The sequence below is a fragment of the Melospiza georgiana genome, chromosome 1 (assembly GCF_028018845.1).
Source record: "Melospiza georgiana isolate bMelGeo1 chromosome 1, bMelGeo1.pri, whole genome shotgun sequence".
Taxonomy (NCBI): Eukaryota; Metazoa; Chordata; class Aves; order Passeriformes; family Passerellidae; genus Melospiza; species Melospiza georgiana.
This window is the reverse complement of record NC_080430.1, coordinates 105835596-105862030: the sequence shown is the minus strand read 5'-3', so window position 1 is coordinate 105862030 and position 26435 is coordinate 105835596. Positions and strand designations below refer to the sequence as shown.

At 44.1% G+C, this 26435-nt stretch overlaps 1 protein-coding gene across 8 annotated transcripts in view; it reads right to left on the bottom strand.

Annotated features, from left to right (window-relative positions):
* Positions 1–15997: 15997 nt before the first annotated feature.
* The window catches only part of DLGAP1 (DLG associated protein 1), a 407137-nt gene continuing 396699 nt past the window's right edge, over positions 15998–26435 (bottom strand). For 7 of the 8 annotated variants that reach the window (XM_058041385.1, XM_058041393.1, XM_058041401.1 and 4 more), the window contains 3 exons: positions 24876–24967; positions 22879–23031; positions 15998–20039 (listed from right to left, as the gene is read on the bottom strand). In XM_058041385.1, the coding sequence (XP_057897368.1) occupies positions 19830–20039; positions 22879–23031; positions 24876–24967 (455 nt within the window). In that variant the 3' untranslated portion in view covers positions 15998–19829. The other variant, XM_058041418.1, reaches the window with a different exon arrangement.

Below are 26435 nucleotides of genomic sequence, written 5' to 3'. Positions count from 1 at the left end.
GGAAATGTGATGGCCCACGGGGAAGATCTGAAGATAAAAGGAAGAGGCCAGAAGAGGGGCTGGGACAAGTGTTCTTTGCAGATCTTTGTGATGCAGCTCCTAGACATGACTGGTGACAAATTTTGATAGGGGAGGGCAAGGGCTTCTAACCTTACTTGGACTAGCAATGAGAAGGTTTTTACTCAGTAATTCTAGTAGACTGAAATAAAGTAGGCTGTATTGCATTGAAATTTGAGTTCTGGGAGCCAGGTCTTTGTGAGGTACTTTAACCAGGTGGTTGGCTAAGATTTAGAAGAGATCCCTGTTGTATTGGGGTGTATTTTTGTCCACAGAATCTAAGTTACCTTTCAGAAAAGGACTTTGCTCTCAAAATGACTTAATACTGAAAATGGTGAAGACTTGAAGCTCACATTTCAACTTACTTGAATGTCAGTTGCCCCCACCCTTATCCTTCCAACAACAATGAAATGAGAGACCTCCAGGGTAAAAAAATTGGTTCTGGCTAATCTTTAAAAACAAACCAGTTGTCTGTTTGGGAGGTTGGGGGAGGGCTTTGAGGAGTAGGAGAGTTGGTGAATTTAAGGATATCATTATGAGTAGAAAGAAGACTACAATATTCTGACTGCTATACTGTTTTGCTGTGGCCTTTATAGTTTTCTAGTGTCAGATATATTCTGTTTGTACTCTGGAGTGCTCTTTGAAATTCTTCTGAACTTGTGCCTTTCTTGAACCTTAATGTTTAAAATCAAAATGGCAAACAGTAAACACTGGTTTACTTTGGGCTGCTTTGGTATCACAGTCATCCTAATATACTGTATGAATATAGAATTATTTTTTAAAAAATTGGAAATAAAGCTGGAAAATAATTTTGAAAATAGAGATGGCTGTATACTCTGTCTTCAAGGCATTGCAGGTGGGTACAGAAGAGCCTGGTGTAGTGTCTCTCTGGACACACTGTACTTGATACTTCTGAGCTGTTTTTCCTGGGATACCTATGTATGTATTGTTTGGTTGGGTTTTTTAATGACTAATTGTAAAATGGAAGTGTACTTTTTTGTCACTATGAGGTTCATGTTGAGGGAGAAGTTGATTAATAGACATGGTTTTGTGGAATAGGTGATTTATCTTAGGGGGTGCCATACCCAAAGTGGAGTGTCATCTTTGATAAAGATTTGGAAGATGCCTTGTCCTTTCCTGTTCTTGCAGGAAGGAACTTTATTCACTCCTTACACCCATGCTTCACAAATGAAAAAAAAAAAAAAAAAAAAAAACCAGCCTCACAAATATGTTTGCATTGTTTATTTGAATTGCTTGACATTTTCCTTTTTTTTTTTAAAGCAGTATGTTGGTGTGCTGTGGGGCACTCAGATCATTAAAGGGCATCTTCAGAGATCTTTACTCTTCATTACTTTGCCCTTTAAAATAAAAAATGCCAGCAAGTTTAAAAAGAAGAAAACTTTGCTGTTTGAGCTGACCAGTTCTGTAATTTCACTATAGCAGCTGCAGTACTGAAAATGAAAATAGAATGAGGAAGAAAGCTGTTGCCATTCAGGTTAACAGTTTTCATTGAAAGTAAAAGCCTGTGGTCTCTGCTATTTTCATTTACTATTATACCAAGTGGTATTAGTGTAAATGACCACCAAAGTCCTGCTCATGTGATGAGCACTGCATTTCCATTTTGCTGACTGACTTACCCTGCAAACTTCACTGGTGACCAATTTTGATTGAGGCTAGTTATATACTTCTTAAATTATGGCTTGTGTTACGGTTACACCTAGAAGTTTGGCTGTAGTCATAAGTCAGATGGCTGTGGCTGAGTAGCACCTGACACCACACCATGTAAAAGCTTTTCCCTAGCCTGAGGTGTTATTTAACTTCGGACAAGAAAATGACTCATATTGAGTGCCCACTAAAATGTATCAAAAGGGAGTTTCTGCTCTCCTGTAATCTAGTACTGTTAGTTTTGGTGCTGGCTATTGAAGTTTACCTAAACCTATTCTTTCTGAGCATAAACTTGGAGTAGCTATCTAAAGTTATCACAGGTAGGTAGGTATATGTAGGGCATTGGGTGGAGCTAGGATCCTGAACTGAGCAGGAGTCCAAGTAACAAACCAAAGGCTTCAAGTGCTGGCCACAGATCCCTGGTAGAGCAAACAAAAAGTTATTTGTGAAACTTACTTTACCACGGAAAAGAAAAATAAAAAGAAGCAATGAGACAACATGGGTGGTTTTGCTGTTCTTGCAGCAGTGATAAACCTAAATGCAAAGCAGTTTTGTCCAAACCCAGCCTCTGGCTGAAAACACACACTTAGGCTACTCTGAAGCTGAAGGGAAGGCATTGCCCTGTGTTACTGGAGCCTGTGTGGCCAGCCAGGGCGTCAGCGAGCTAAGAGGTATGACAAATTCCTGCCAGGGAAAACAGCTCACACGCAGACTTCGTCAACCTTGTTTTCATGGCTTTTGTGTCTTGTAAACAAGTTGTGGCAGCTGCATGTGATAAATCTCTGCGCAAAGCAAAAATAATTACAATAGGGAGGGAATCTTGACCCTGGCGTCGCCGCTGCCTGCGCGCAGGGAGGGAGGGAGGGAGGGTGTCTCGCTGCCTGTCGCGGGGGGTGGTTTGTGGTGTCCCACATGTCCCTCCCAGCCCGTGCCATGAGGTCAGCCTGCAGGCCCGTAAAACCGTTGGAGCTGCAGCAGCTGGCCTCGTGCTGTGGGGGAGGGAATGGAGTGCAGTGGGGCGAGCAGGGCTGGAAGCTGGGCTAACCTGCACGGCTGTGCCCTCCTGGGCCATGCTGGCTCGGATAGCAGCAGCATCCTGCTGCCTTGCCCGGGCAGAGCGGGAATGGGGCGAGCAGGGCTGGGAGCTGAGCAGAACTTGCATGGCTGTGCCCTGCCAGGCCCTGCTAGCTCAGATAACAGGATCCTGCGGCCTGGGCAGAGCGGGAATGGGGCGAGCAGGCCTGGAAGCTGGGCTAAGTTGCATGGCTGTGCCCTCCTGGGCCATACTGGCTTGGATAACAGGATCCTGAGGCCTGGGCAGAGCGGGAATGGGGCGAGCAGAGCTGGAAGCTGGGCCAACTTGCTTGGGCCATGCTGGCTCGAATAGCAGCAAGATCCTGCTGCCCTGCCCAGGCAGAGCAGGAATGGGGCGAGCAGGGCTGGAAGCTGGGCTAACTTGCTCAGGCCATGCTGGCTTGGATAGCAGCAGGATCCTGCACCCCGTGTAGAGCAGGGGGTGTGCGATAGCTTCACTGGAAAAGGGGAAGCAGGAGAAAGTAAGCAGCAAGTAGGGAGAGAGGGTGTGTGCTGGGGAATCAGTTTTCCCCTTGGAGATGAGGTAAGGCTGCAGTGGGAAGCCCAGCCCACAGAAGGTGCAGTGCAGCCGGGAGGCCAGGTGCACCGTGACCCTGCTCAGTGTCACTTTTACACCTATGGTATTTAGGCCACTTGCAGTTAACTGTGTCCTGCCTGTCAAAGTCTGTTTTCATTTGCCATTTTTCTTCAATCACTTATTCAGGGGTTTTTGGTAACCCTTGGAGTACTTTATATTTATTTAGTTTTTTTTTTTTCTTTCTCTATTTGGCGTCTTGCAATTGTCAACTTCCTGCCTGGCTTTTTCCCAGTAGGGATTACTGGCACAAATACAGCTCATGTTCACTTTTCAGGACATTACTTGTTTAAAGTCTCCTGTTCACCAACTGCCAGAGTTGTTACATCTCTATCCTGTTTCGCTGGTTCAGCAGGCTCTTCTCCCATGAGTTCCAGCCTTCAGACTGAAGGAGAAGAGATTAGATTAGCCACTCGCTCTAGCAAAATGTCACTTGGAGCTGTTGCTGTTCCAGACATGATAATTGTACCCATGTGTGCTGTATGCGGTTCAGTGTCTGTTCCAGTCCCTGTCACGACAATGAGTGCCTGGAGTTCTGCACACACAGAAAATCACGTAAACTGGTGCTAGCTATGCTGCAAAGTAAAAACTCAGGCTGCTTTCTCCATCTATATTTTGCACACACTCCTGCTGACAGCTTAAAGCCATTTTGCTCACCTTTCCCTTTGAAACTGGCTTTATTTGCCTTCACAAACTCTTTTTTCTTTCTGAAGCTGAGGTGTCAGGTCTGGGACTGCAGCTGGCAGGAATCTCAAGTCCTGCTACACACATTTGCAGAACAGGGTAGCTTTCACCAACAGGTTGACTTCACAGCCCTTTCCAGCTCTGCAGAGCTGCTTCATTGTGCAACATGAATCACAGTCCCTGAAGCTGATGCAGCCATGAATAAGTCACATCTGCCTCCCAGCTAATCTGTGTTCCACTGGATAGCAGGGTTTCTGCCAAATTCCATGTGTTTCTACTGACAAACAAGGTGTTGATCTTTCAGCTGCTTACACAATGTGTAATAAACCTGTAAAAAGGCACAGAGGTAGGAGTACTTTGAATTAGTGACTTAACTGGGGGGAGGAGGGGGAGCACAGGTGGCAGATTGTGAGTTGAATGAGTGCAGCTGACAACCATCTAACCCTGTTTATTCTTGGATAGCTTCCCTGAGACCACAGACCAGGGCTGTGGCTGCTTTCCCTAATTGCAGCCTAGGCAGTGCCTGCCCTGGGCACCAGCCCTATCTCTAGGTGTGTAACAACATGACCCTCTTGGAGTGAAGAACCCTTGTCTAGGCATATACAAACCCTGCACATGGTTTTTGTTATGTGCCTTTCATCACATCCTTTAGCTGACAATGAAGAGGATTGACCTGAGCACGGTGAGAATGGGTCAGTCCCAGAGCTGTGGGTTTTGCAATAGATATAGCTATGTTTGCCTGGCTTCTCTGAGTCTTTCCATCTCTGTGGAGTTGCCACACTGCTGGGGAAATAGTGACCTGGAGCTCCTCCATCAGTGACATTTCACAAGTTGGCAATCAGGCCCTACAGCCTGATAGCTCTGTGGGAAATCATGTGTCACACACTCCATACTTGTTTCTGCTTCCTCTCCAAAACCAGTTAGGGCCCGAGTGGCTTCCATAAGGGATAAACCATTTGGGTTTTTAACTGATGTGTCCTATCTAGTTTCAGCATAAACCAAGTGTTCTTTCCTAGCTCAACTTTTCCTCTCTGGTCTGGCTCTTCTGCAGGAGCAAAATTGGTTTGTTTTTTTTTTTTTTTTGGTTGGCATATAAATTTTAGTGCTTAGCTGGGGGCCTTTGGCCTTTAGAAGCCTCTCCTGTAGAAGCTGTTGATGGAGAAGATAGTCTTGATCATAATTTGCCATCAGCTTATAGATTTTACAAAGATGCAATTTTGGGTGTGTGTATATATATATATATCTATATCCCATATATATTCTAGTAAGGATACCATATATGTATTGGCCCTGGAACTTATATTAAAAAATTAAGTAATTTGATGGATGTGAGAAGAATGTGATGTTCCCAAGCTTGCTTTTATGAATTCATATAGCTTGTCTTGGAAATTGTTCTGGATAGAAGACACATAATGGTAAGGATCTCAACAGTTTTGTAATTGTCCTGAGTAAGCATTCATCTGTTTTGCCAGAGCCTGTAATTTCACTTCCTTTTCTAGCCTGCAAAGTTCTGATTGCTTGACCTTGTGTCCAGTGTTTTATTTTGTTTTCTTTTGCACTTCTAGTCTCATTCCTTGTTTGAATTCTCCCTCTATCATTTCTTTCTCTGTTTTACTCGAGAGTGCTTACATATCATGCATAGTCCATTTAACTAGGTTAGAGATATTTTGACTAGTTTTGTACTGTTTTGAAAGGCATCTGATATCTGTTACTCCACTACACTAACCACAGCAGCAAATCTTGCTCTGATGCAAACAGATCAACTTCTGTTCATGAAGGAAAGCACATTTTCCCTGTGTAGATAGCTCAGCTTTTTTCTAACTTCTGCTTTTTGTGTTGTGACAGGGGTACGGCAAGGAAAGAAGCAATTAATTATAAAATCCATTGGGCATTTTCAAAAATGGAGGGATTATTTTTAGTTTTGAGTCAGTGGCGTTGCTGGTTTCAGTGTGCTTTCAGAGTCCTGGCTCTGCTGCCATGAACCTTCTCCTGGTGAGGTGTGAAGCAGACATTCCTCTGCCAACCTGAAGGAAAAGGTTAGTTCAGGTTATTGTATTAAACACCGCTTAGGCAGTTGCTTCTGTAACTCATTCTTCATGTTAAATTCAGCTGGCTTGCATTCAGCCAAGGTATTTCCAGTGATGTGCTGCCAGCTTTCTCCAAAGGCCTCCTCAAAAGTTTTTCTTCCTTAGCTGGTGATATGTGGAAAAAGCCTTCTGTAACTGTCTCGGTTTAGTGTATAGATTTGCATCTGCAAAGCACATACTGTCTGTTGTAAAACAGTCAGTCCCTCCACCTCCCTTCCCCTACCAAACCCACCTTGACCCCTGCTACTGTGTCCGTGACACCTGGGGCAGAGAGGAATGTCCCAGTCAGCCTCTGAAGGGAGAGTAACATCCCTTACCATCTCTTTGAACCCTAGGAAGAGGTGGTGGGAATGCAGACATACAGGTCTCCCCATGGGAGAGTTCGCACTCGCTCCTGCAATGCCTGATTCCTTCAGCTGCATGTGATCCTGGGGTGCTGGTGGTCTTGGGGAGGGCAAGCGTGTGAGCCCAGCTGGGTATTGAGCCCACAGCCAGCACCACTCTCTGAGCTTCCTCTGATGTGGCAGTGTGAGTTTAAATAAGCAGGAGGCATGAAAGGAGGTGTGGGGGACTGTCTCATTTCTCTCGTATTTACACTGATAAGCAACAGGTATTTCCGCTGTGAAAAAAATTTAATTTCCTTTCTTTTTGAAATGCAGTGATGCAGAAGCCCAGGTTTCCTTCCACGGGGTCAGAAGAGCAAGGAGGGCTGCACGGACCAGCTGATGCCTGTGCTGGCCAGACTCTCCCCATCTGGCAGAAGTGACTCACCGGTGGCATGACCCAGGCGCTGTGAGGCTTGTTGAGCTCAGGGGGAGTTTGACTTCACATCCTCTATTTCCTTGAAGATTTGTCTTTAGTCCTTGCCTTACCCCAGCCCTCATCTGCATTTGCTTTCCAGCCTGGGCTGAAGTGGTCTGCCCCAGATGCCTTCCCGGTGCCAGTGGCTCCCTTGTTTTGGGGAGTGGGGTGCTGCCATTGCAGAGCTGAAGCTGCTGCCTCCACCTGGGGCTCATTACGCGCTGCTTCCTCTCCAGCTGCCAGGGGCCTGGACAGAGAGCAGGGAAATCGCACGCAAGGCGCTTGTAAAACCCTCAGCTCTGTCTGCCATTGGAGTAAGAGCCGGCTGAGCCTCCCTCCCTGCAGGACGGGCTTCCTGCCCTAGGAAATCCCCTGCTGTAAGGCAGCCCAGCAGATCCACCTTGGGGATCTCGAACTGTGGCCAGTCGGCACTGGCTGGGTACAGAATGAAAGCTATGGGTTTTTAGAAAACTCTAATAAAACCTTTGATTATACATAAGGAAGAAAAAGAAAAAAGGCTATCCTGCTTGCTCCCCAGCTCTGTGGTTTGCCTAAACCTACTTCCCTGGAATACGCTGGAGTTTGATCTTTAAAAAATGATATCTAAAAAGCCCACATGTAAAAACTTAACTGTTCCAGCGATAGGATCATACTCTGCCTTTGATCCTGTAAATTGTTGAACCACAACTCTATTCGTTGCCCAAGGACTGCAGGAAATGTACGCGGGGTTATGCAAATCCCTAGGAGAGGGAATGTTTTGCAGGGAGGGGGGAAGATGGCTCTGGCCGCAGCTGTCAGTCTCTGGATGGCAGCTGAATAGTTTGGCAGTGCCCGTGCTCTCCTGTGTCACCCCGCCGCCAGTTCCCACGGCTCCTGCCCCTCTCTGCTCACCGTCCTCCAGTTGTGCAAGTCTGCGGCGGCGAGCTTTTTTCAGATCTCCCCCTGCGTGTGCTGGTGGCATTTACAGGCAGAGTCTGCAAGCTCGGCCCTTCGTCTGCATTCTTCTCCGAGCCACCGCTGTGAGTGCTGTGTTCATGTTTCGCCTCTAAATCCCCACGACTTTTGCCGGCTGGGGATGTTTGCATGGGGTGGGTCAATCTGATGGTAAGACACAAAACAATTTATTTGGGAACTTTGAGGGGAGATAAGCCTGCACCAGAGCCAAACCAAGGCAGGACAACAGCAACAACACAACAGGGACATGACAGCTTCCATCTGCTGGCCAGGCAGGACGTTTATTCTGTGTAAAATGTGAATTTTCCTCTTTCCCAGACTTGCAAAATAATAGTCAAAAGCCTTGTAAAGACGCAGGTTGGTTGTAGTGTGGGAGTACATCCATCAGCAACACCACATTCAAAACAAGAGTTCTTGACATTGTAACCACAGCTCAGGGTAACAGATCCTGATAAAAAATAAAAGTAGTAGTCCTTTGATACCTTCTCTGTTCGTACTTTTTGTTTTTTCTCCTTTTTTTTCCTTTTGGTATGTAAGCTAAGAGGCATGACACTGGACTTTGGTACTTCACCCAATTTACTTTAATTTGCATGTTGAAGAAAGATATCCAAAGGCGGGCTGAGCCCACCACTGCCCAGCTGCCCTGGTAGGGCTCCCCTGGCACCATGCTGTGGATGTGTGCTGTGCCAGGAAAGGCTGTGCTGCATCCAGAGCACTGCCCAGCCTTTTCCATAAGCTGCATATACCGCACAGGTACAGGAGCGGCACACACCAGAATGTGGGGCAGTGCTGCATCAGCTGGGCAGGAGTTTGTTTTGCTGTTTCTGTTTGGTTTTTTCACCTCGGTGATAATTCTTACCCAATGTGTGATCTCTGCTCTATGTACTTTACTACTCCTTGTGATAATCAAAATCCGGCCCTGAACTTTTTCACTACAAAGGAAACAAGAACTTTGCCCCGTTGGCTGTTAACAGCACTCAGCGATGCCGCAGCCTCTTCTCACGTGCAAAAACCCCCAAAGTCTGTGGAAATCAGGGTTATGCTGATGACAGAACGCTTATTGTTTTTTCACCAGTGTGGGTGGACATCAGGTACTTTGACAAGGACATGAGATTTGTGGTGTCAGACTCCTTGAAAAAGGAGCAGGCGCCCACCCAGTTGATGGAAAAAAAACCTTTAAACACCAGGACCGCCAATAACGTGCTGTGTACGGCTCAAAGTGCAACCTGTGGTGGGTTCAAAGCTCTGAAACATTAACCAGACCTTGGGTCACCCTCTGTAGTTGCCGCTGGGCACCCACACCGTGGCTGCCGGGAGCGGGAAGAGCGGGTGGCACTGTTATTATCTGTGCGGAGAAAGGGCGCAGCGGTGTTTGCACAGCGCGGACGGAAGCGCTGGTGGCAGCCTGAGGCACAGGGTGTGCTGCAATGACAAGGTACGAGCTTCCCCGTGCGGGGACAGGGAGAGCCAAGCGCTTAAATTCAGCCTCCAGCTCTTGTTGAAGGGCTCTGATGAACACTGAGGTGGTGGTGGTGGTGGTGCGAGGCTGTCCTTGCACATCCACTCTTTTGTTTGCAGGTATAACCTGCCTCAGGTGAATCCCCTGACTCTAAGCCTCCCCCTGACCCCAAATGAGGTAAGGCTTGTGGGAAGAACAAATATCATTTATGAAATTGCAGGCAGCAATAGCAGGGGAAAAGGAGAATGCTAAAGCTGCTTCTGGGCCCACACCTCAGATGGTTTGGAGCTGGGTGGTGCTTTGGTGCTGTTTTCTTTTTAACAGTGGTGAGGTGTTCTGGAGATCAAATGAGGAGATACGAGGAGCCAGAAAGCATTTCTGAGCATTCAGGTGTTGTAATCATGTTACTGCTCCCTGAACTCAGCTGACTCAGGAGACAGGTAAACATCTCCCACTGCCCAGGTAGGTGACAGTATATAAATCTTCAGAACACCCTGAGGAATAACAAGTCTTTTGCAACTTTGCCTTCAAACGCTGAAGGACTTATGCTTGCCTGATGGATGGCAGCGGCGCCCAGCCGTATTCCAAGGCATAGCACCGCTCCCAACTCCCTTGCAGAGGTTTATGCTCAGCTGGAGGGAGGGTTTAGCAAGCTGTGCGTCAGTGCCGACTCTTGCAGCTGTAGAAACTTGTAATTTCCTTTCCAAACACCAGCACCCTCAGCAAGGCAGTTGGCCTTGGGCCAAAAGCCATTCCTGTCGTGTCTGTTCCTGCAATATACTTGTGTAGTGTTAACTTACCTGATTCCTAGTGTGGGTTTCTCCACAACCACGGCCACGTATCTGAATCTTGTCAGTGTGGTGGCTTTGGGTGCAACCTCTTCCATTATCAAGCCTTAAAGTGAGTTTACTGAGAGTGTGTCCCTGTTGAGGGGAGCAAAGTGATGCTTTGCTGTGCTTGTGCTGAATCACTGTTACCTGGCAAGGGTTTGGGAACTGTGAGATCATATTTTATCGTAGCATATTATAGCTGCAGAAAAGGTATTGGATTCTGGGTTTATATCAAAAGACTAATACTTGATCAGGATGATAAAATATTTAGGTCTAGAACTTTGCCTTCACAGCTCTTTGTAAAGTAATTGCTCTAGTAGTAGTGGCAGAAGAAAGGACGTGCTCATTTATGATGCTTTAAATCAGACAAATAATTTCCGAAGACAAATAACAAAACCATAGCAGAGAGCTCTGGTGCAGGACCCCTTCTTGGATTGTAAACACTGCAAGACAGAAACCATCAATATTTACACAGTGTTCAGCCCAGCACACTGCAGCTTCTTTGGCTGGGCCTTTGGAGGCACTAATAGGAATATTATATCATGCTGAATACCTTCTTGCAATATTTACAGTTTAATGATAACCAAGCTGTGTGTCCCAAATACTGTGGATTGTGAGCAGGCGGTACCAGAACCTGAAAACCTGTAAGTAGGTTTTGTGATATCTTTCCCCTGCTCATCACACGTGTGCTGTGGTGGTCAGGACCCTTCCTGGTGCTCCCAATATTCATCAGAAGCAACTTAGAAGGAATGATGCAAGAGTAAGTGTGTTACTGTATGCGCTGTCACCAGTTGTTCCAAGGACTGTGGATTGAAAAGTCAGGAGGGAAAAAAAGGCATTAAAAATACCACTGCTATGTTGCCTTGTGGGCTCACAGAAATGTGACACAGAAGAATTAGCCTTTTGCGGTTTCATGTTTCCCTGACCTTTTAAGAGGGGAAGAAAAAAACAGATCCAACTTCTGCTCCCAGTTACAATGTTGAAAGTCCAGAGAAAATGTAATATGCTGGTGGTGTGAGAGCAGAGTTTCATGTTGTCTATTGAAAAGCAGAGAGAGATCTTAGATGTAAAGACAATTTAACAAAAGCTGTGTGAGTTCAAAGATAAACCTCCATCCCAAGCAATTGTAATTATTGGTGTTTGAGTGTAATTTTGGTGTTTAAGGAGATCCATTCAACCTGCTCTGGTGGGATTTCTGCCGTGGTGTCAGTGTGAGGTAAAGCAGAAAACACGTGGCTCCTAGAGCACAGTGCCCTCATACATGTGAGCGAGGGGTGTGCCACAGGGGAGGACTCCTGGGCACCAGCGCTGCAGCTGACAGTGACAACTGGTGCTGATGCATGTGGCAGGGATGCTGTGACAGCACCTGCAATCACAGCACTTGACAACACTTGGGAAGGCCTTGAACCGTTAGCGTTAAGCTCACACGTGCCACTTGATATGGAAACAGTTCCAGTTAGAAGTCATTTCAGAATTGTTATTTTCACTTATGCAGCTGTTGACAAACAAAACCTGCTTGGATTATACTTTAATGACAAACTCTGCATGCTTCAGCAGGTTTTCTTTCTTTTGGCTTGGTTTCTTGGTTTTATTTCCCACCTTCCACTATTTTATCTCAGAGAAAATACAGGAGGTGGGCTGCATCCTACCTGAAATCCCAGCATTGCCTGGCAGAAGCTGATAGATGTGAATGATCACAATGAATGCAACACTGCATACAAGTAGCTTTTTTTACAGGCACAAGGTTGTTAAGCAAAGGATGAGAAACACGTGGAGTACACTGCAGTTTGCCAATGTATGGCTGGGTTCCCAGGTCCGTGTACGTTCTTGCAGACAGGCTGCAGTTGTCATGATGCTATTGCCAGGAAAGATGTAAACAAAAGGAAACCTCTTGTCAGTTGAAGCATTTGGTTAGTAATACAAAAGTACTTCATGGAGTCTTTCAGATCGATGCACGCCATCTATTTGTCAGAGCTTTTTCCTCTCATGTGTAGTCATAGTCATACAGCCTCTTTGACGTAAATCACTATTCTTTTACATTTTTTAAATAACAGCAGTGTTTACTATGTGGTGAATCAGGGTAATGAGCAAGATCAGAGGATCTTCTTGCAGAGGATCATGACTTAAAACTTGTGTGTTTTAGGCAAAGCATTTCTGGATTCACTTGAAGACTGACACATGGACATGTTTCCACTGAAGTTGCTACAGGTTTGTCTTTTTGTATGCCTCCACTAAATTTTATAGCTGGCAATTAGTCTAGGATGAAGTCTGGTTTCTCTCCCAACACTGCAAACGCAATTGTGTAACTTCACTAAAATTCCAAGCCTGGTTCTTATGCTGGATTAAAACAGTAGATAGTGAGATGAAAAGATAAATCACCCTTTCAAACTCTTCTTTCCCACTATGACAGCTTACTTCATGGAAGCAGCAGCCATCTGACCCGGATTAATTTTGATTTGTGTTTAATGCACACCACATTCCCCTAGAATTGCCACTGCTCCCATAGCAATGCCCTGCCCTGTGCAAGGCCTGCTGTTGCCCAGGGGCTTGTATCTCCCTGCCCTCAGCTGGTACCACAATACTGCCCTGCGTCTGATGGTTTGGGGAAATTGTAGAATTGTGGTCATGGTGGCACTGATGCACTGGGAAGGGATGTCACATATTTAAAAACTATTTACTGAAATGCTGCACTGACGTGGGAAGGGATTTTCCCCTTCAGCTGTGGCTACAGGTGTGATTGTCCCACAGCATAGCAAAATGCCACCTCAGCTTTAGTGCATCATCTGTGAGCTGTCTGGCCCGTATGGTTTTTTTCCCTTTCGTTGTCAATTATTGACTGGAGAGATGAAGAATGACATGTGCTTAAGTGCATCAGTTATCTCAATTTCCTTCCCCTTAGGCCCGGCTTAGCCAAGATTTACCAGAACAGGCCACCAAATGAAGAAGTTTCAGTAATTTTTTGTTTTTCAGGTGATAGGAATTTTCTTCTGAAGACTGACAAAAGGACTGGAGCACAGTGAGTTATTATTACAACCACTTATTAAAAAAAAAAAAGACAAAAGAACGTGCTGCAAGATAACAAATAATACAGCCCAACTTGTGCAATGCAGTAACTTCTTAATGCTGCAAAAAAAACCAGGGATGATCACAGTCCTGAACACACACTCACAAAACCATTCCAGATTGCAACTGTGGGCACCCATAGTCAGTTCAACAGGAAAAAGTAAGATATAGTCTTTTAAGGACACGACTTTGATAACTCTCTAGTTTGAAGCCGGGGATAAGTGATAGGTTGGACATTCCCACCGGAGAAATAGGCTAGTTACATTGGAATGGGTTACCCTTTGCTATTCAACATCTCAGCTCCCTAGTTACCAGCTCCAAACTAAGGTGTTTGCCTCAGCACATGGTTGTTTACACAGTGGCTTATCTTACCTTGGTGAGATATTTGATACCAATAAAACATCCGTCACACTCTGTCCTACTGCTTTCCTTTAACTCAGGGCAAGGCCCATCCCTCTTCCAAAAGCTTTGACAGCTTTGAAATATGCAGTGTTGCCATTGGTGTAGCTCAGGGGCTGTGCAGTGGTTGCTTTCTCCAGAGGCTCTGCAACACCTCAGTACTTCCCCCCCTTTGAACAGAGGTGGCAAAATCCATAATTTGTTTCCATTCTGCTTGGCTGAAAATGAGGAAAAGTTCGGCACCCTGTCATGGAGATAGTTAAGTGAAGAGTCAATACAATGAAGGCCTCTGCACCAGGAGTAGCCCATAATAGGTGGTGGCAATGTCACAACTCAGCTTGTTTTAAAATATAGCACTTTTTCCCCCCTTGTTTCGTGTGTGGTTTTTTTCCCTCTGGGTGGAGCAGAGCTGGGAAGGTGATGACTTACCTGCTACAGCTTGGTAGATCGCAATCTAGAACTGGCAGAGTGTTAACACAATGCCCCAGCAGAGCTTTTCTGTCTCTAATTTCAATGATTATGTTGTTACTGGATCAGTGAAGAGAACCATGAAAAACACAATTACCAGGAAGCCCTGTTCCTCAGCTCGCCTCTTTGTCTCACTGCGAGTGGGGCATGTGACTCACGGAGCAGCAGAGGACCGGCTGTAATCTCACGCACTGCCGAGAAGGGTGCTGTCCTCCCATGGGACCCAGGCGTGGGAAAGCCTGACTGCCAGCTGGAAGGGCCAGTCACGTCATGTTTTGCAGCTGGCATCCAAATGCATCCTGATGAATCAAGTGAGAGCAGCTACCTTCTCCTGCCACAACCGTGGCCAAGCAACCGTGCAGAAGAGGGGCTGTAAAAACCTTCCCGCGTGCAAAAGCACAGGGAAGGGATGGTGTTTTGAATGAGCTTACTGTGACAGCACAGAAATGTTTTATAGGTCACTGGCAGAGCATCAGACCACAGGGAGAGGGGATGAGTATCTTTCAGCTGTGAGTGCTGGTCTCAGGTTTGCTCAGTGCAGGGCCATTCCTTGTAGGCCTGACCCGACCCTATTACGTGATGCGTAGTGGGCAAAAAGAAATTCACTTGCTCTCCGCACTCCAAATCATGTATAAACCTATGACCTCAACAACAAATACCAGTAGCAGCAAAGCAGCCAATATTTTTATCATTAATTGCTATCAAAAATGTCAGCTCAAAGTCATCAGATTTGATAGGCGAGCATGCTCCAAACTGACGGCTGAAGTGAATTATTTGCCTATTGCGTGATGCAAAAACAATGTCTTGCAGGAGAGAACAGACATTGGCAAACAAACTGACAGCAAGATATACATCTGGGGAAGGCTTCTGATTTGATCTGGAAGGAAACACTGAGTATACATACAGAGAAAGTTTACCTGCGTGAAAGGTGGGGTTGAACCATGGCTTGGACTTCCTTACTCTGCTGGAGAACAGTGTGAAACATACCTGCTATTTTACTCCCTTTGAGCTGTTCTCATTACAAAAAGGTACCAGACACTTCAGGAAGTTTTTAAAGTAATAAAGTGTTTCTCCCCCCATCCCTGATGCATCCATTTATCAGTGACTAATGAGCACATAAATTCCAGCGTGTGAAGAAAAATCCCTCATCTTGGTGTTAAGCAGAATTTTCCCTGCCCATGGATCTGCAGCACAAATGTTTCTGGTCTTTCTGTGCTGAGGGTCTAAACATGGGCAGACAGTACATAGTGCAGCACTGGCATACTAATAATGTAACTGCTAGGTACTACAAATTGAATCAGGACCTGTTTAAATACTGGTATAACCATGAACATCATCCAGGACATGTTTCTGGACTGTCTTTATTTCACCCAGTGGAAAAAAGCCCATATGGAACAGGATTTCAGTGAAGGGAAAGTTAGCTATGCCTGCCAGGAATCTCTTTTGCCCCCAAAAATTCAGACATCACGGGACATAAGCAGAAAATGAAAGAGAACCAGCGAGGGGAAAACCAAACAGGCTGGGGTCTTCTTGCCACTTCTTTTGAAGTCCCCAGTGTAACTCCTGGCATCTTCAGCGGGGTTTGGCTGAGCTCTGTGCAGAAGCGCCTTTGAAGATTTTGCTAAGGCTCAAGGCCTTGATCATGGCAACTTTTATGCCTGTGAGCAACTCTGTGCAGATGAACACTTCCAGGGTGCTCAGCAGGATGCTTTGGATGAGACTTTGCAGGGCTAGTCTTAAGCAATGAGAGCTTAAGAGAAATATTCTGGTTGTCGTGCTTTTATCCTTGACCACATCAAATGAAATGCCTTGGCAGTTCTGGAAGAATGAATTTGCATTGAAAACCCACAGCTCTTACAAGCAGTGCATTAATTATTTTATTAATTTGCTCTTTTTACATTATGGGAAACATTCATCTATTTACATTTTCCTGTCCACACACAAACCAGATAGATAATCCTATGGAAACCCAAATCATTAAGCCATAAAAACACTCTTTTCTGTCTAAAGGCTTTCAAATTTGTGTCTTTTGTTTCAAATCAAAAACATTTTTAAAATCACATTTGGGAATGCAGGTAGGCCAGTGATTTACATTCTACTTAAAATATGCATTTGACAGTTTTCCTTAAAAAAAAAAAAAAAAACAAAAAACCAAAACCCCCAATAAATTCACAATGATACAGTTTAAATTAAAGTGATAGTGCACATCAAAGCATTAAGGGAACACCAATAAATAAAATGAAATATATTACAAATAAATTATTTCTATTTACCTTTTCAAATATTAAAAATCTTTAATCCATTTCTTCATCTTTCTTTACAAAAAGATTATGAGAATTTTATGGAAACATCTGCAAAAAATATAATAAATACCTCTTTTTTTTTCTTTTTAAACTTTTGAAGCAGGAGACAAAACCAACCTTTTCTAAAATTTCCCCCAAGAAAAAAAAAAAGCAATAGTTTAGTCCCAAAGTGAAACAGAATATAGGCATTTTTAAAATACACTGGGCAGTTTAGACTAAAAACAAATAGTTACAAATTATACTAAAACAGATGATGGAGCAAATATACTAGCATTAGTGTTTGTAAATGAGTCAAGTGGTTAACTAGTGGCATTCTCTGGGCAGAATTATTTTATTTTGTATTTTCTGGTATTGGCTGTATTTTTAATATTTTGCTAAAAAACTAGGCAAACATCTTAATAACCTTTCCAGTGCCAAATGAACTAACAAGCATTCAGCTAAGAATAAATTCATTTAAAATAGATACAAAAAATATTCTATGATATACAAATACAATAATTTGTAATGTACAAGACTAGACAGTCTTCACTTTTCTGCTTTTTTAGGGGAGAACTTGCTGGATATAAATTTCTGTAGCCACTTGTCAACCAAAGTCTTAACTCATCTTTCGTAAGACGTTCACAAAACTAAGTAAGTCTGCGACACAGTTGTGAATGTGGACTCTCACCTAGGTACTGCTTTGAATACTTCAGTACAAATGAGTTCCAAATAATTAATACTTCCTATGACTATATATGCTCAAAAGTGGCAATTGGCACTATTACATACTGCAAACACGGTGATGTTTTGTTGCTGCTAAAAGTTAAACGCAGTGTTTCAAAACTAGCAAATACACTGGTATTCAAACGCTTAGAGGGTCAAACCTTTTGAAGCTCCTGTAACACCAAGCACTCTAGAGTTACACTGGATTTCTGATTACTCTAGTTAAAAGTCTTTTATATATTAAATTATTAGCCCTTATCTTGTAAACCACAGCAGTAAATATTTGTGCCCTGTTTATAAAGACATAGCTCAGATATCGATGGCTTTGAGAGGTAGCAAATTCTCTAGTGGTTTTAGTATGCTCTCATGAAAATACTTGGTGCCAGAACCTATTACCTCTCCTATTTTCTCGAATAAAATTAAATTAGCACCTGGCTATGATGTCATAGGAAAAGAAGCTGTCTGGCATGGTCTCGATGAATACTTTTAGCAAGAGCTTAACTTTTCGATGACGGTTTTCAATGCTTTTTAAGTGCAAGCTGCAGAATTGCGCCACATGTGCAGTGGGGTTTTTCACTGGTTGAACTGTCCATACAGATTGAGCTGCCATGGGCACAGCCAGCCAGCACTGGCGTGCAGCAAGGGCTGCCACCTGTGCCCCTCCATGGTGGGGCTGTCCCTGTCCCTGCGCCTGTGCCCACTGGGAGCAGAGAGCAGCCTGCCTCCCTCTCCCGGGTACCCCTGCCCTGGCAGACAGGGTGAAGAACGCGCAGGGAGCAGCAGAGGAGTCTGGAAAACATCGCTGCAGGACTGCACACGCGCTGAGGGCAGCACAGCGCTCCTCTGCTCACACCAGTCCTGTCCCCCAGAGCAGCCCTGTCACCCAAAGCAGCTCGCGCTAATTCTGCTGGCAGCAGCACATGCCAGCTAGGCACACGTGTGCGCACTCACACTCGCTCGCTCGCACGCACACAACTCGCTTTCAGCAACATGCCTGACATAGCTTTCCTAATGTTGGCACAAGAGATTCCAGTAGCAGCGTGGTCGGCATCATTCCTCATCAGAGGAGCTGGAGGACAAGCCCCTGTCCCAGCCAGAGGTGGCTGGAGGGGACAGACACACAGGAGCTGACCTCTCAGGCTCCTCTCCAGCCCTATTATCTGCCATTTCCGCCCACTATTAATGAGCTACTTAGGATGCATATTTTTCGTGATTGCAAAACAATGGCAGAAGCCAGGGTAGGAAGGCTTGTCGTGAAAAATAGTAAGTTCATATTGATCCCATAACTTGTGAAAAATAGTCTATTGTTCTTGTTCAAGTGAGTACGTTATACTATTAAGAGGAGGCTGAATTAGAAATTTACTATTAAGAGGAGGCTGAATTAGAAATTTACTCCTAGATATGGACGGTTTCGTGATAAGCAGTCTGAACTGTAGCATACAACCAGCTGTGGAAAGAGCAAAGCAAGCCTGGCCTGGAAAAGCATCAGAGGCTCCATGTACAGTAATTCACCTACAGGTGTCCGTGTGTGGCTGCGTGGACGTATGAGATTGGATGGTCCCACCGAGATTAAGACATCAACAAAACCAAGCTTTTTTTCTTTTTTTTTCTTTTTTTTTTTTTAACCAATATAATCCATACAATACAATACAAGAGGAATTGACAATACAGTACAATTTTAAAAATTCTTAATACTTGGACAAGAAAATCCTTCTTTTATATTATCTCTTCAACTGTCATTGCTTCTTATCTCCTTCCTTTTTACTCTTTTATTGCCTTTCAAAATAGATTATTTCCCTGGAAGATCGAATTTACAATCTTCTGCTGATTGAAATGTTTAAGTAGTGATTGATGAAATAAAAATGAGGCAGTTTGTGCAGCTGTGAGTGTGCAGGTATCTTTCCACAGGATCTTTTTATATCCCTCACCATCTCATCTGAGGGATTTACTTCCACCTTTTCACCTGCCAGAGCTGTGGGGTTTCTTTTGGTCCCCCCCTCCCCGCTCCCACCCCAGCTCCCTCCCCTTGTGTGACTCCTTAATTCAGGTGAAGATGTGATTTGGAGGTTTAGAATAAAGTGCGCCATCTGCTTTAAAAAGAAAAAACAGTAATAAAAAGAAGGGAATCCGAGTCATAGCTCCTTTCATCTTTTGTGAGGAAGACGGCAGAGTCCGAAAGGATCACCCTGCATGACTGAAAATACCAAAGTCCCCTACAGTTTGATATTGCTGTACACTGGGTAACAGACTAGCTTTAGATCAACTAAAGATCATGAGCAAGTTAAATGGAGCATCTACTGTACAGGTGCGCGGGTGTGTGGAAGTCTGAGTGCTGCGTTTATTTGTTCCAAACAGAAAAGAAAAAAGGATCGTGCTCGTTTACATGAGGCAAAGTGGCAGCATCAGTACATGTGACAAAGCATCGTGATGACATGGGTGAACCTTCAGAAAGCAAGGCTGATTAGAGGACATCTCTCGGAGGACCGACAACTACGCCACGGCAGTGGAGTTCACTGGGAGCATCGGGGCAGCTGCGTACAGAGAGAGGGGAGGGGGAGAGTAGGGACAGAGAGCGAGAGAGAGAGGAGGAGGTACAAATACTTCGTGGTGACCTTGAGCAGGAGCCTAGAGGGGCAGATTATACATGAGGCTTGTCTTGCCAGATAGAGTCCTCCCGGCTGGATCCCTTCATAGCCTGGTCTGGGCTTCGGGGATGTATATCTCAATGCTTTCGGCGCTCTCGGTAGCTGAGTTCTGGCGAACCGACGCAGCGCGCTTGGCAGCCATCAGCCGTTTCCGGGCCTCCTGACGCTGCGAGCTTTCCAGAGAGCGTTCTCGTATGAGTGGCACCTGACCTTTCGATGGCTTCTTTGGCACTGGAGGAGGGACCCTTCTCTCCTGATCAAAGCAGAAGGTTAATGGCATTATACAGCTTCTCAGGGAAAGGCGGGAAAAACTAGGATATATCAGTAGTTAGAACACACATTTTACCTAAGGTTTGTTAGCTCTTATCTGCCTTTCTGTCTTCAGTCAACTGCCTTTTGTGCTCAAGGGTTCATAACCATGGGGCAAGGGCAAAGGGGAGGGGAGGGCCGGCCGCCGTGCTACTCCTCCTCGGGACGGTGCTGCCAGGGCCGGGGCCCCCACCGCTACCTGCTTAGTGCCAGGGACTAGGAAAGAGACGGACCTCCCGCCACCGGGGCAGCCGGGAGGGAACGCTGCTCTCGGCAGAGGAACTCTGGAGAGCCCCAGCTCCCGGGCCACCCTCTTCTATCCGTGCATAGCGCTAGGTGCTCCTACAACACCGAGGCGCCATGGCTTTGGCGTTCCCAAGTGCAGATGGGAGCTAGCTGTCTGCAGCTGGTGCATCAGAATAAGTCGTTTTTAAAAAAACACACCACATGTTTATGTATCTACTTCGTAGCAGTTTAGTGACTGCTCAAAAATCCCATGCTCAGGGTCTTGCTTTGCAAGCTCATAAACTCTGGCCTTGAGCTAAATAGGCATGAAGCTACATTCAGCTAGAAATAGAAAATCTGGTAGGAAAAACTTAAAAACCGTTAAGAGAACATGCATTAATCATCATGGTGGCAGCTAGCTCCAGATATGTGACCAACAAGGAGGGCTTTTATGTATATCCTGGTGCATGTACACACACATACACATAAAAAACCAAAAAAAGGAAAAAAACCCACAAAAAAAACCCAACCAAAAAAACCCCTCTGAGAAGGATCTCTCCCATAAAAGAAAAGTGTATTCAGAACTGAATTTCAGGCGTCCACAAAGACTTTGTCAAGTTAATTAGATTGTCTTTTAAGTTACATCCCCTTCCAACTGTGAACACGGTCTCTGAGCGAAGGGATTTTATCACACTACAAAGGTCCCATTCTGCCCTTTCGTTTTCTCTCATGCTGCTCACAACAGCTTCCATGGCTCAAAATATAAAGGTGCTTAGTTACACTTATTCATACTTTGCTTTTTCTCTCCATCCAAGGATTAATCTATGCTGCTTAAAAAGGGCCCAGTGGCAAAGGCCAAAGGCAAATATCAATTCCACAGAAAGTTTTTTCTTCCTTTTTTTTTTAAAAAATCCTTTTTAAGAAAGGAGACAATCTGTTTCATCTAAAATCATAGACAAATGCTGTTGAAACAGGAACACAGTGTAATTCTTTAAAATCTTTATCTTCCTACTATAGGTCCCTTTCTTCAGCACTACTTAACTTCCTTTAAACTGCTATAGTCTTCTTTTTGTTGGAAACTCTTTGAAATGTTTTTCAGAAGCAAAGAAAAGGCACATTTTTTTTTCAATGAAAGCTCTCATTTCTTACTGCTACAATTGCAAGCACTCAGCCTACCCACTTTACTGTAAAAGCTAATGAAAGACCATATACCAGCATTTCTGTGCATGCATGTTTGGCAATTTTAACTTCCTTTTCTGATAGATACTGGAAAAAAAAAGAAGATAAGAAAATGACTTGCCTTCAGTACCTTGGGCTAGGAAAACACATCCCCATTCATTCCCCTACAAAACACACTAGGTGTGCACAAATGGTGTGAACATGGCACTCCTAAGTCAGGAATGAATATTTAGTCTTGATTGGAGGAGGAGGAGGAATAGTGCTACCAGCACTGCCTGTACAAGCTTCCTGCTGCAAGATTAACGGGGTTTGATATTATTATGGTTATTTGTCCAAAAGAACACACGACTTTGGTCATCGGCAGCCAGCTGACCTTAAGTTGAGGTAGCCAGGACTCCTGTCTGAGCCACTGTACCTGCAAATTGTGCTCCCCCTCCTTCTGGTGACCCTACCTGTTGGCTGTGTTCATTGCTATCAGACCAGTCACAGCGGAAATTCAGCCACCAAATTACATACCTACAGCAGCGCGACATTAGACTCTTGGTTCCTCTAGGAATGGGTCTGTGCCCTAAGGATTTTCTGAAACAGTTGTGTATTTTGGCTCACATAAGTGCTGTTTGTCTTGAGGTGGATAGTGAGGAGAAAAAAAAAGGCGATGGTGCCAAATGAGAATGTAATGTGAAATGTGACTTACACTTGGATGTGATATTTTTTAATGATGACAGAAGAAGACTACATTTACCAAAAGAAAAAAGGGAAAAAATCCCCACCAAAGCGCCAGATGACTTTATGCTACCTCAGGTAAACAACAATACCAGGAAAGTGAATGTGTTTGTGAAATCACCCTTTTAAAAAAAGCCCAAAATAAATAAAAAACAAACAAATGGACATAAAAATGTAATTTTTTCATGTAACATTTTGGAAGGCATATTTTTGATATTGCTGTTTGTAACCTGGCTACCAAAGTCAGCGATGGTTACAGTGCTTCCCTGGTTTTTTCAGTAACACAACCTAGAACTCTTGCTGTATGCAATAATATGAACCGTAAATGTGATTTATTTAATTTTAAGAATCAATATATAAGGCAGTTCCTTCCAACGATTGATCATCTAATATGATTAAATGTAAAGCTTAACAAAGTACCACATTCCCATCATCCGATTCACAAAGACAGATTTGGTTTAAAAATATGCCTGAAACATATTACAGATAAGATCCCAGATGATTATTATGTAAACATTGTTATTACAATGAAATTAATTTGATATGAGCTTCATTTCACATTTTTAACGTCAACGCTGTAACACAGAGGCCTATTTAATCTGTCCAGTATTTGTGCAGGGTTTTAAATGAAGCATACAAAATCTACAGTGTTCTACCTTCTTGTCATGAGGATCCATCTGTTTCCAATTATTGGCCTTTAACTGATGAAGTTCATCAAATTTCATACTAATATTTTCTATGGACAACTGCAGCATATCCCAAAACCCTGCTAAATCCTGGGAGGTCGGCCGTGGATGTGCATTAGGATTCTGTGTAACACAAGAAAAAAACATGTTTGCTTTAGTATTTCTTAATGTAAAGAATTCATGCAAATGGTTACAAATCTGGCTAGCAAAGCAGTTTGAGCAGATCCAAGTGATGGATGAGACCCAGAGAGAGGAGCAAAGCAAAGCATTACTTACTGGTGGGTTTTATTTTGAGGAATCTGGCTCGGCGTTGAGCTGTGTGCCCTGCAAACACCCACTCACCAGAGGCAGCAGGTTCCCCACAGACTCAGGGTAAAGGGCCCCTGTGGCAGGATCTGCCTAGGGATGTTCCCGGGCACAGCTGGTGGCAATCCTATCTGCACTGAAATGAATTGCCATCCTCCTCTTCACTTTCATGAGGAAGGACTCCCCACCATGCTCACACTTGTAAAAAAGAGTGATACATGTGCAAATACTGATATACCAATGTTTGAACACTTTTTCTGCACTCTGAGAATGTAAGGTTTACAAAAATACACTAAGTGATATTTTCTCTTAGAGACCTCAGGCCAATTTCTTCCTTTTTTTTTCTGCTTGTCAAGAATAACTTGTGCTGGGTGAAAAGCTTAGAAGACTGCATGCAGAAGCACAGTAAACCTATTTTTACAGGCAGATTTTTGGGAAGAATGAAACTGGGACACAGGTGGGGAGCATTGCTTTGTGTGTACAAGCTCATCAGCCCAAGCATTGCTCAGAAGTGTATCTGGACAGTCAGCATCTTCAGCACAGCTCGGGCCAGACCCAATAAATCCTGTACCTTAAGTGCACCCCAGCTCTGAACACTTTTTACATGCAGTGAGAGTACCCAAAACCTAATCCCTGCTCCACTGGCAAGGCTTGTATGAGGGAAGGCTTTCCACAGGATGTGTCCCTATAATCTGGTTCCCAGCTGAAACTGTTTAATTAAAATGAGATGTTGCATGCACACACTTCAAGCATGTTTTTTTATAAATCCTGAGGAGTTTCTACATCAGTCAGCAAGTCTTTGTGGGTGCTGTGGCCTTGTCAGACTACACTGATATATTGTTATTAATTTTGTTGTTAATAAATAAAGAAATAAATTATTAGTAGCACCTTGCATGATGTTTTACATGGCTCAGGTTTTACTCTGCCTTTAGTTTTCTTCCTCTTCAGAAGCAATAAACCCAAAAGAGCCAGTTGGTTGCTCTATAAAATTTCTATTTGTGCTTTTCACAGTCACACTGACAAAGGATTTTGGTAGGATGATTATACCATGAAAGGTGCAATTATTGAAAACAATAAAGTATATATTTTTAGAGTCATAAGGAGACCAGAGATTACGCTTTTATTCCTAGTTTTTCAGAGCTTGACTCTAGCAGGTTGCACAGTTGTAGGCTGTTATTTGCACAAAGATGTGCAAGCAGAAGGCTTTTTCAGTTTTTATATTAAGAATTGGAAGTCTTATTAAGACAGAGCCAATTTCTGTTGCATTTTTGCACCGAGGCAGATTTTAGTTTGGAGCTTGTTTCTCAGGAGCACCTGGGAAAGCTCAACTTGGGAGATTTCTGATCCACCCTTAAAGACCTTAAGGTGTTTTACCCATCCGTGTGCCCATGAACTCGATGATCAAGGGACAGATCCTTGCTCCTCTAAAGTCAGTAGCAGAGCCTCAGTGATTATTCACTTGAAGCTTTTTGCCTTTATTATGAGGGTCTCAAGCTATTGTGAAACTCATGCTGACTCTGACAAATCTGAGTTACTCCCAAATTCATATCAGGGCCTCTACTGGAAAAATTGCCATGTTAGAAAATCAGTTTAGTTTATGTAGGATTATTCACAGGGTTAGTAAAAGGCACACATTAGTATCTAGCAGAAAAATTACATACCAGGTTTTCTTCACAAAGTTCTCTGAACTGGTAAAATTTCTGAGCCATGAGAAGCTGGGCACTGCCCACTGCAGTTCGAATTTTCCCTAGAACTGAGAGAAAAAGAAGAGTAAGTCACAATGCTTTCTTTGCTGCAGGCAAGTAAAAGCTTATAAAAAGAGAGGAGAAAGCTGTGCAGCAGTCAGCTCTGGCTTTCAAAAGGTATGTTATCTTTCAGCCACAAAAAGAGAAAAGTTGATAAGTCTAAGGTCAGATCTCCATGAGGCAAAAAATATGTAAAAGGTTGCTGCACCTTACTCTCAGTGGTACCAGTTGTAACCAGTTGTAATGACAGTGTAAACGTGGCTAATCCAAAGCTTCTGCAGGCTGTATAGAAAGCTCACCAGAAATGTCACCACTCGTATCACTATGACCCAGGCTCAGGCTTTGAATACAAACCCAGCTCCCTGCACAAGGAGATGCAGCTCTCAAACTCTGTTTGCTTCTCCACCTCACTTAGCAACTCAGGCCTCATTGTCAGGTGTAGCTGAGTGTTGCTCGACCAGAGCCCCAGAAAGGGGATGATTGTTTTACTGCATGCCAATGAATCTCATCTGGACCTTCTGAGTACTTTCCATGAGCACAACCCAAGGCTGCTTCTGCCTTTGAATTCAAATGCCCAGGAGTCCTTCAGGGAGCAATGGCACCCTGGCCTCTCCTCCTTGCTGCTGATTTGGAGGGAGGTGTCAGAGTCCATGTGCAGCTGGCTGAGGACTCCTTTGTACAGACAGCTGGGTACTTATGGCCCCTTTGCGCTGACCGAGTGCTGTGAAGGGCTGCAGTGAACCAGAAGACAGCCCATAGTAAATGCCTCTGAATAAAGCAGGAGCTCACACTGTTTTGGTTGCATTCAGACACTGGGATTTTACAGCAGTAGTTGGGAATACACTGCCCAAAACCGAGCCATAGACTGGTGCATTCAGGGGTTCCCTGGGGAGTTCTGTGTGTGTGTACCTGTACATGTGTGTGAACTCATGTGTATGTGTGTACCTTGTGTGTGTGAATAAAGAAGTAAGAATGCAGAAACAGCGAAAATGCTGACATGGCCGCAGCTGGCAGTAAGACAGTGAATCCAGAAAACAAGAGTGTGAATTTAGGGACTGCTGAGGGAAAGAATTGATGCTCTGAGGAAGATAGCAGCCACCGATTTGTTTGAGATTTCCAATGCTCAGAAAAAACCCCAAAAATGTCTTTAAAAAAAACAGGTTGGCATTACAGATTTGTCTGACTCCTTCATGAATTTTCTCTCTCAGCTGAAACAACTTATTATGCCAAATTCTCTGGTTAACAAGTGATTAAACAACTAATTTAAATGAATTTTTAAAATATTACCACTTCCTTATTAAAAAACATGATTGGCAGCCATTGTGTCACAGTTCTCGCTATCATTTCTACTCAGAGATACTCGTATTGTTCCACTCCTCAAACAGACACAGCAACTTTTCTGTGACAAGTTTACAGCCTGGATATAAGAGACAGGTGAAGGAGGAATGGGGAAAACAAACAGATGAAGTGGCCAGC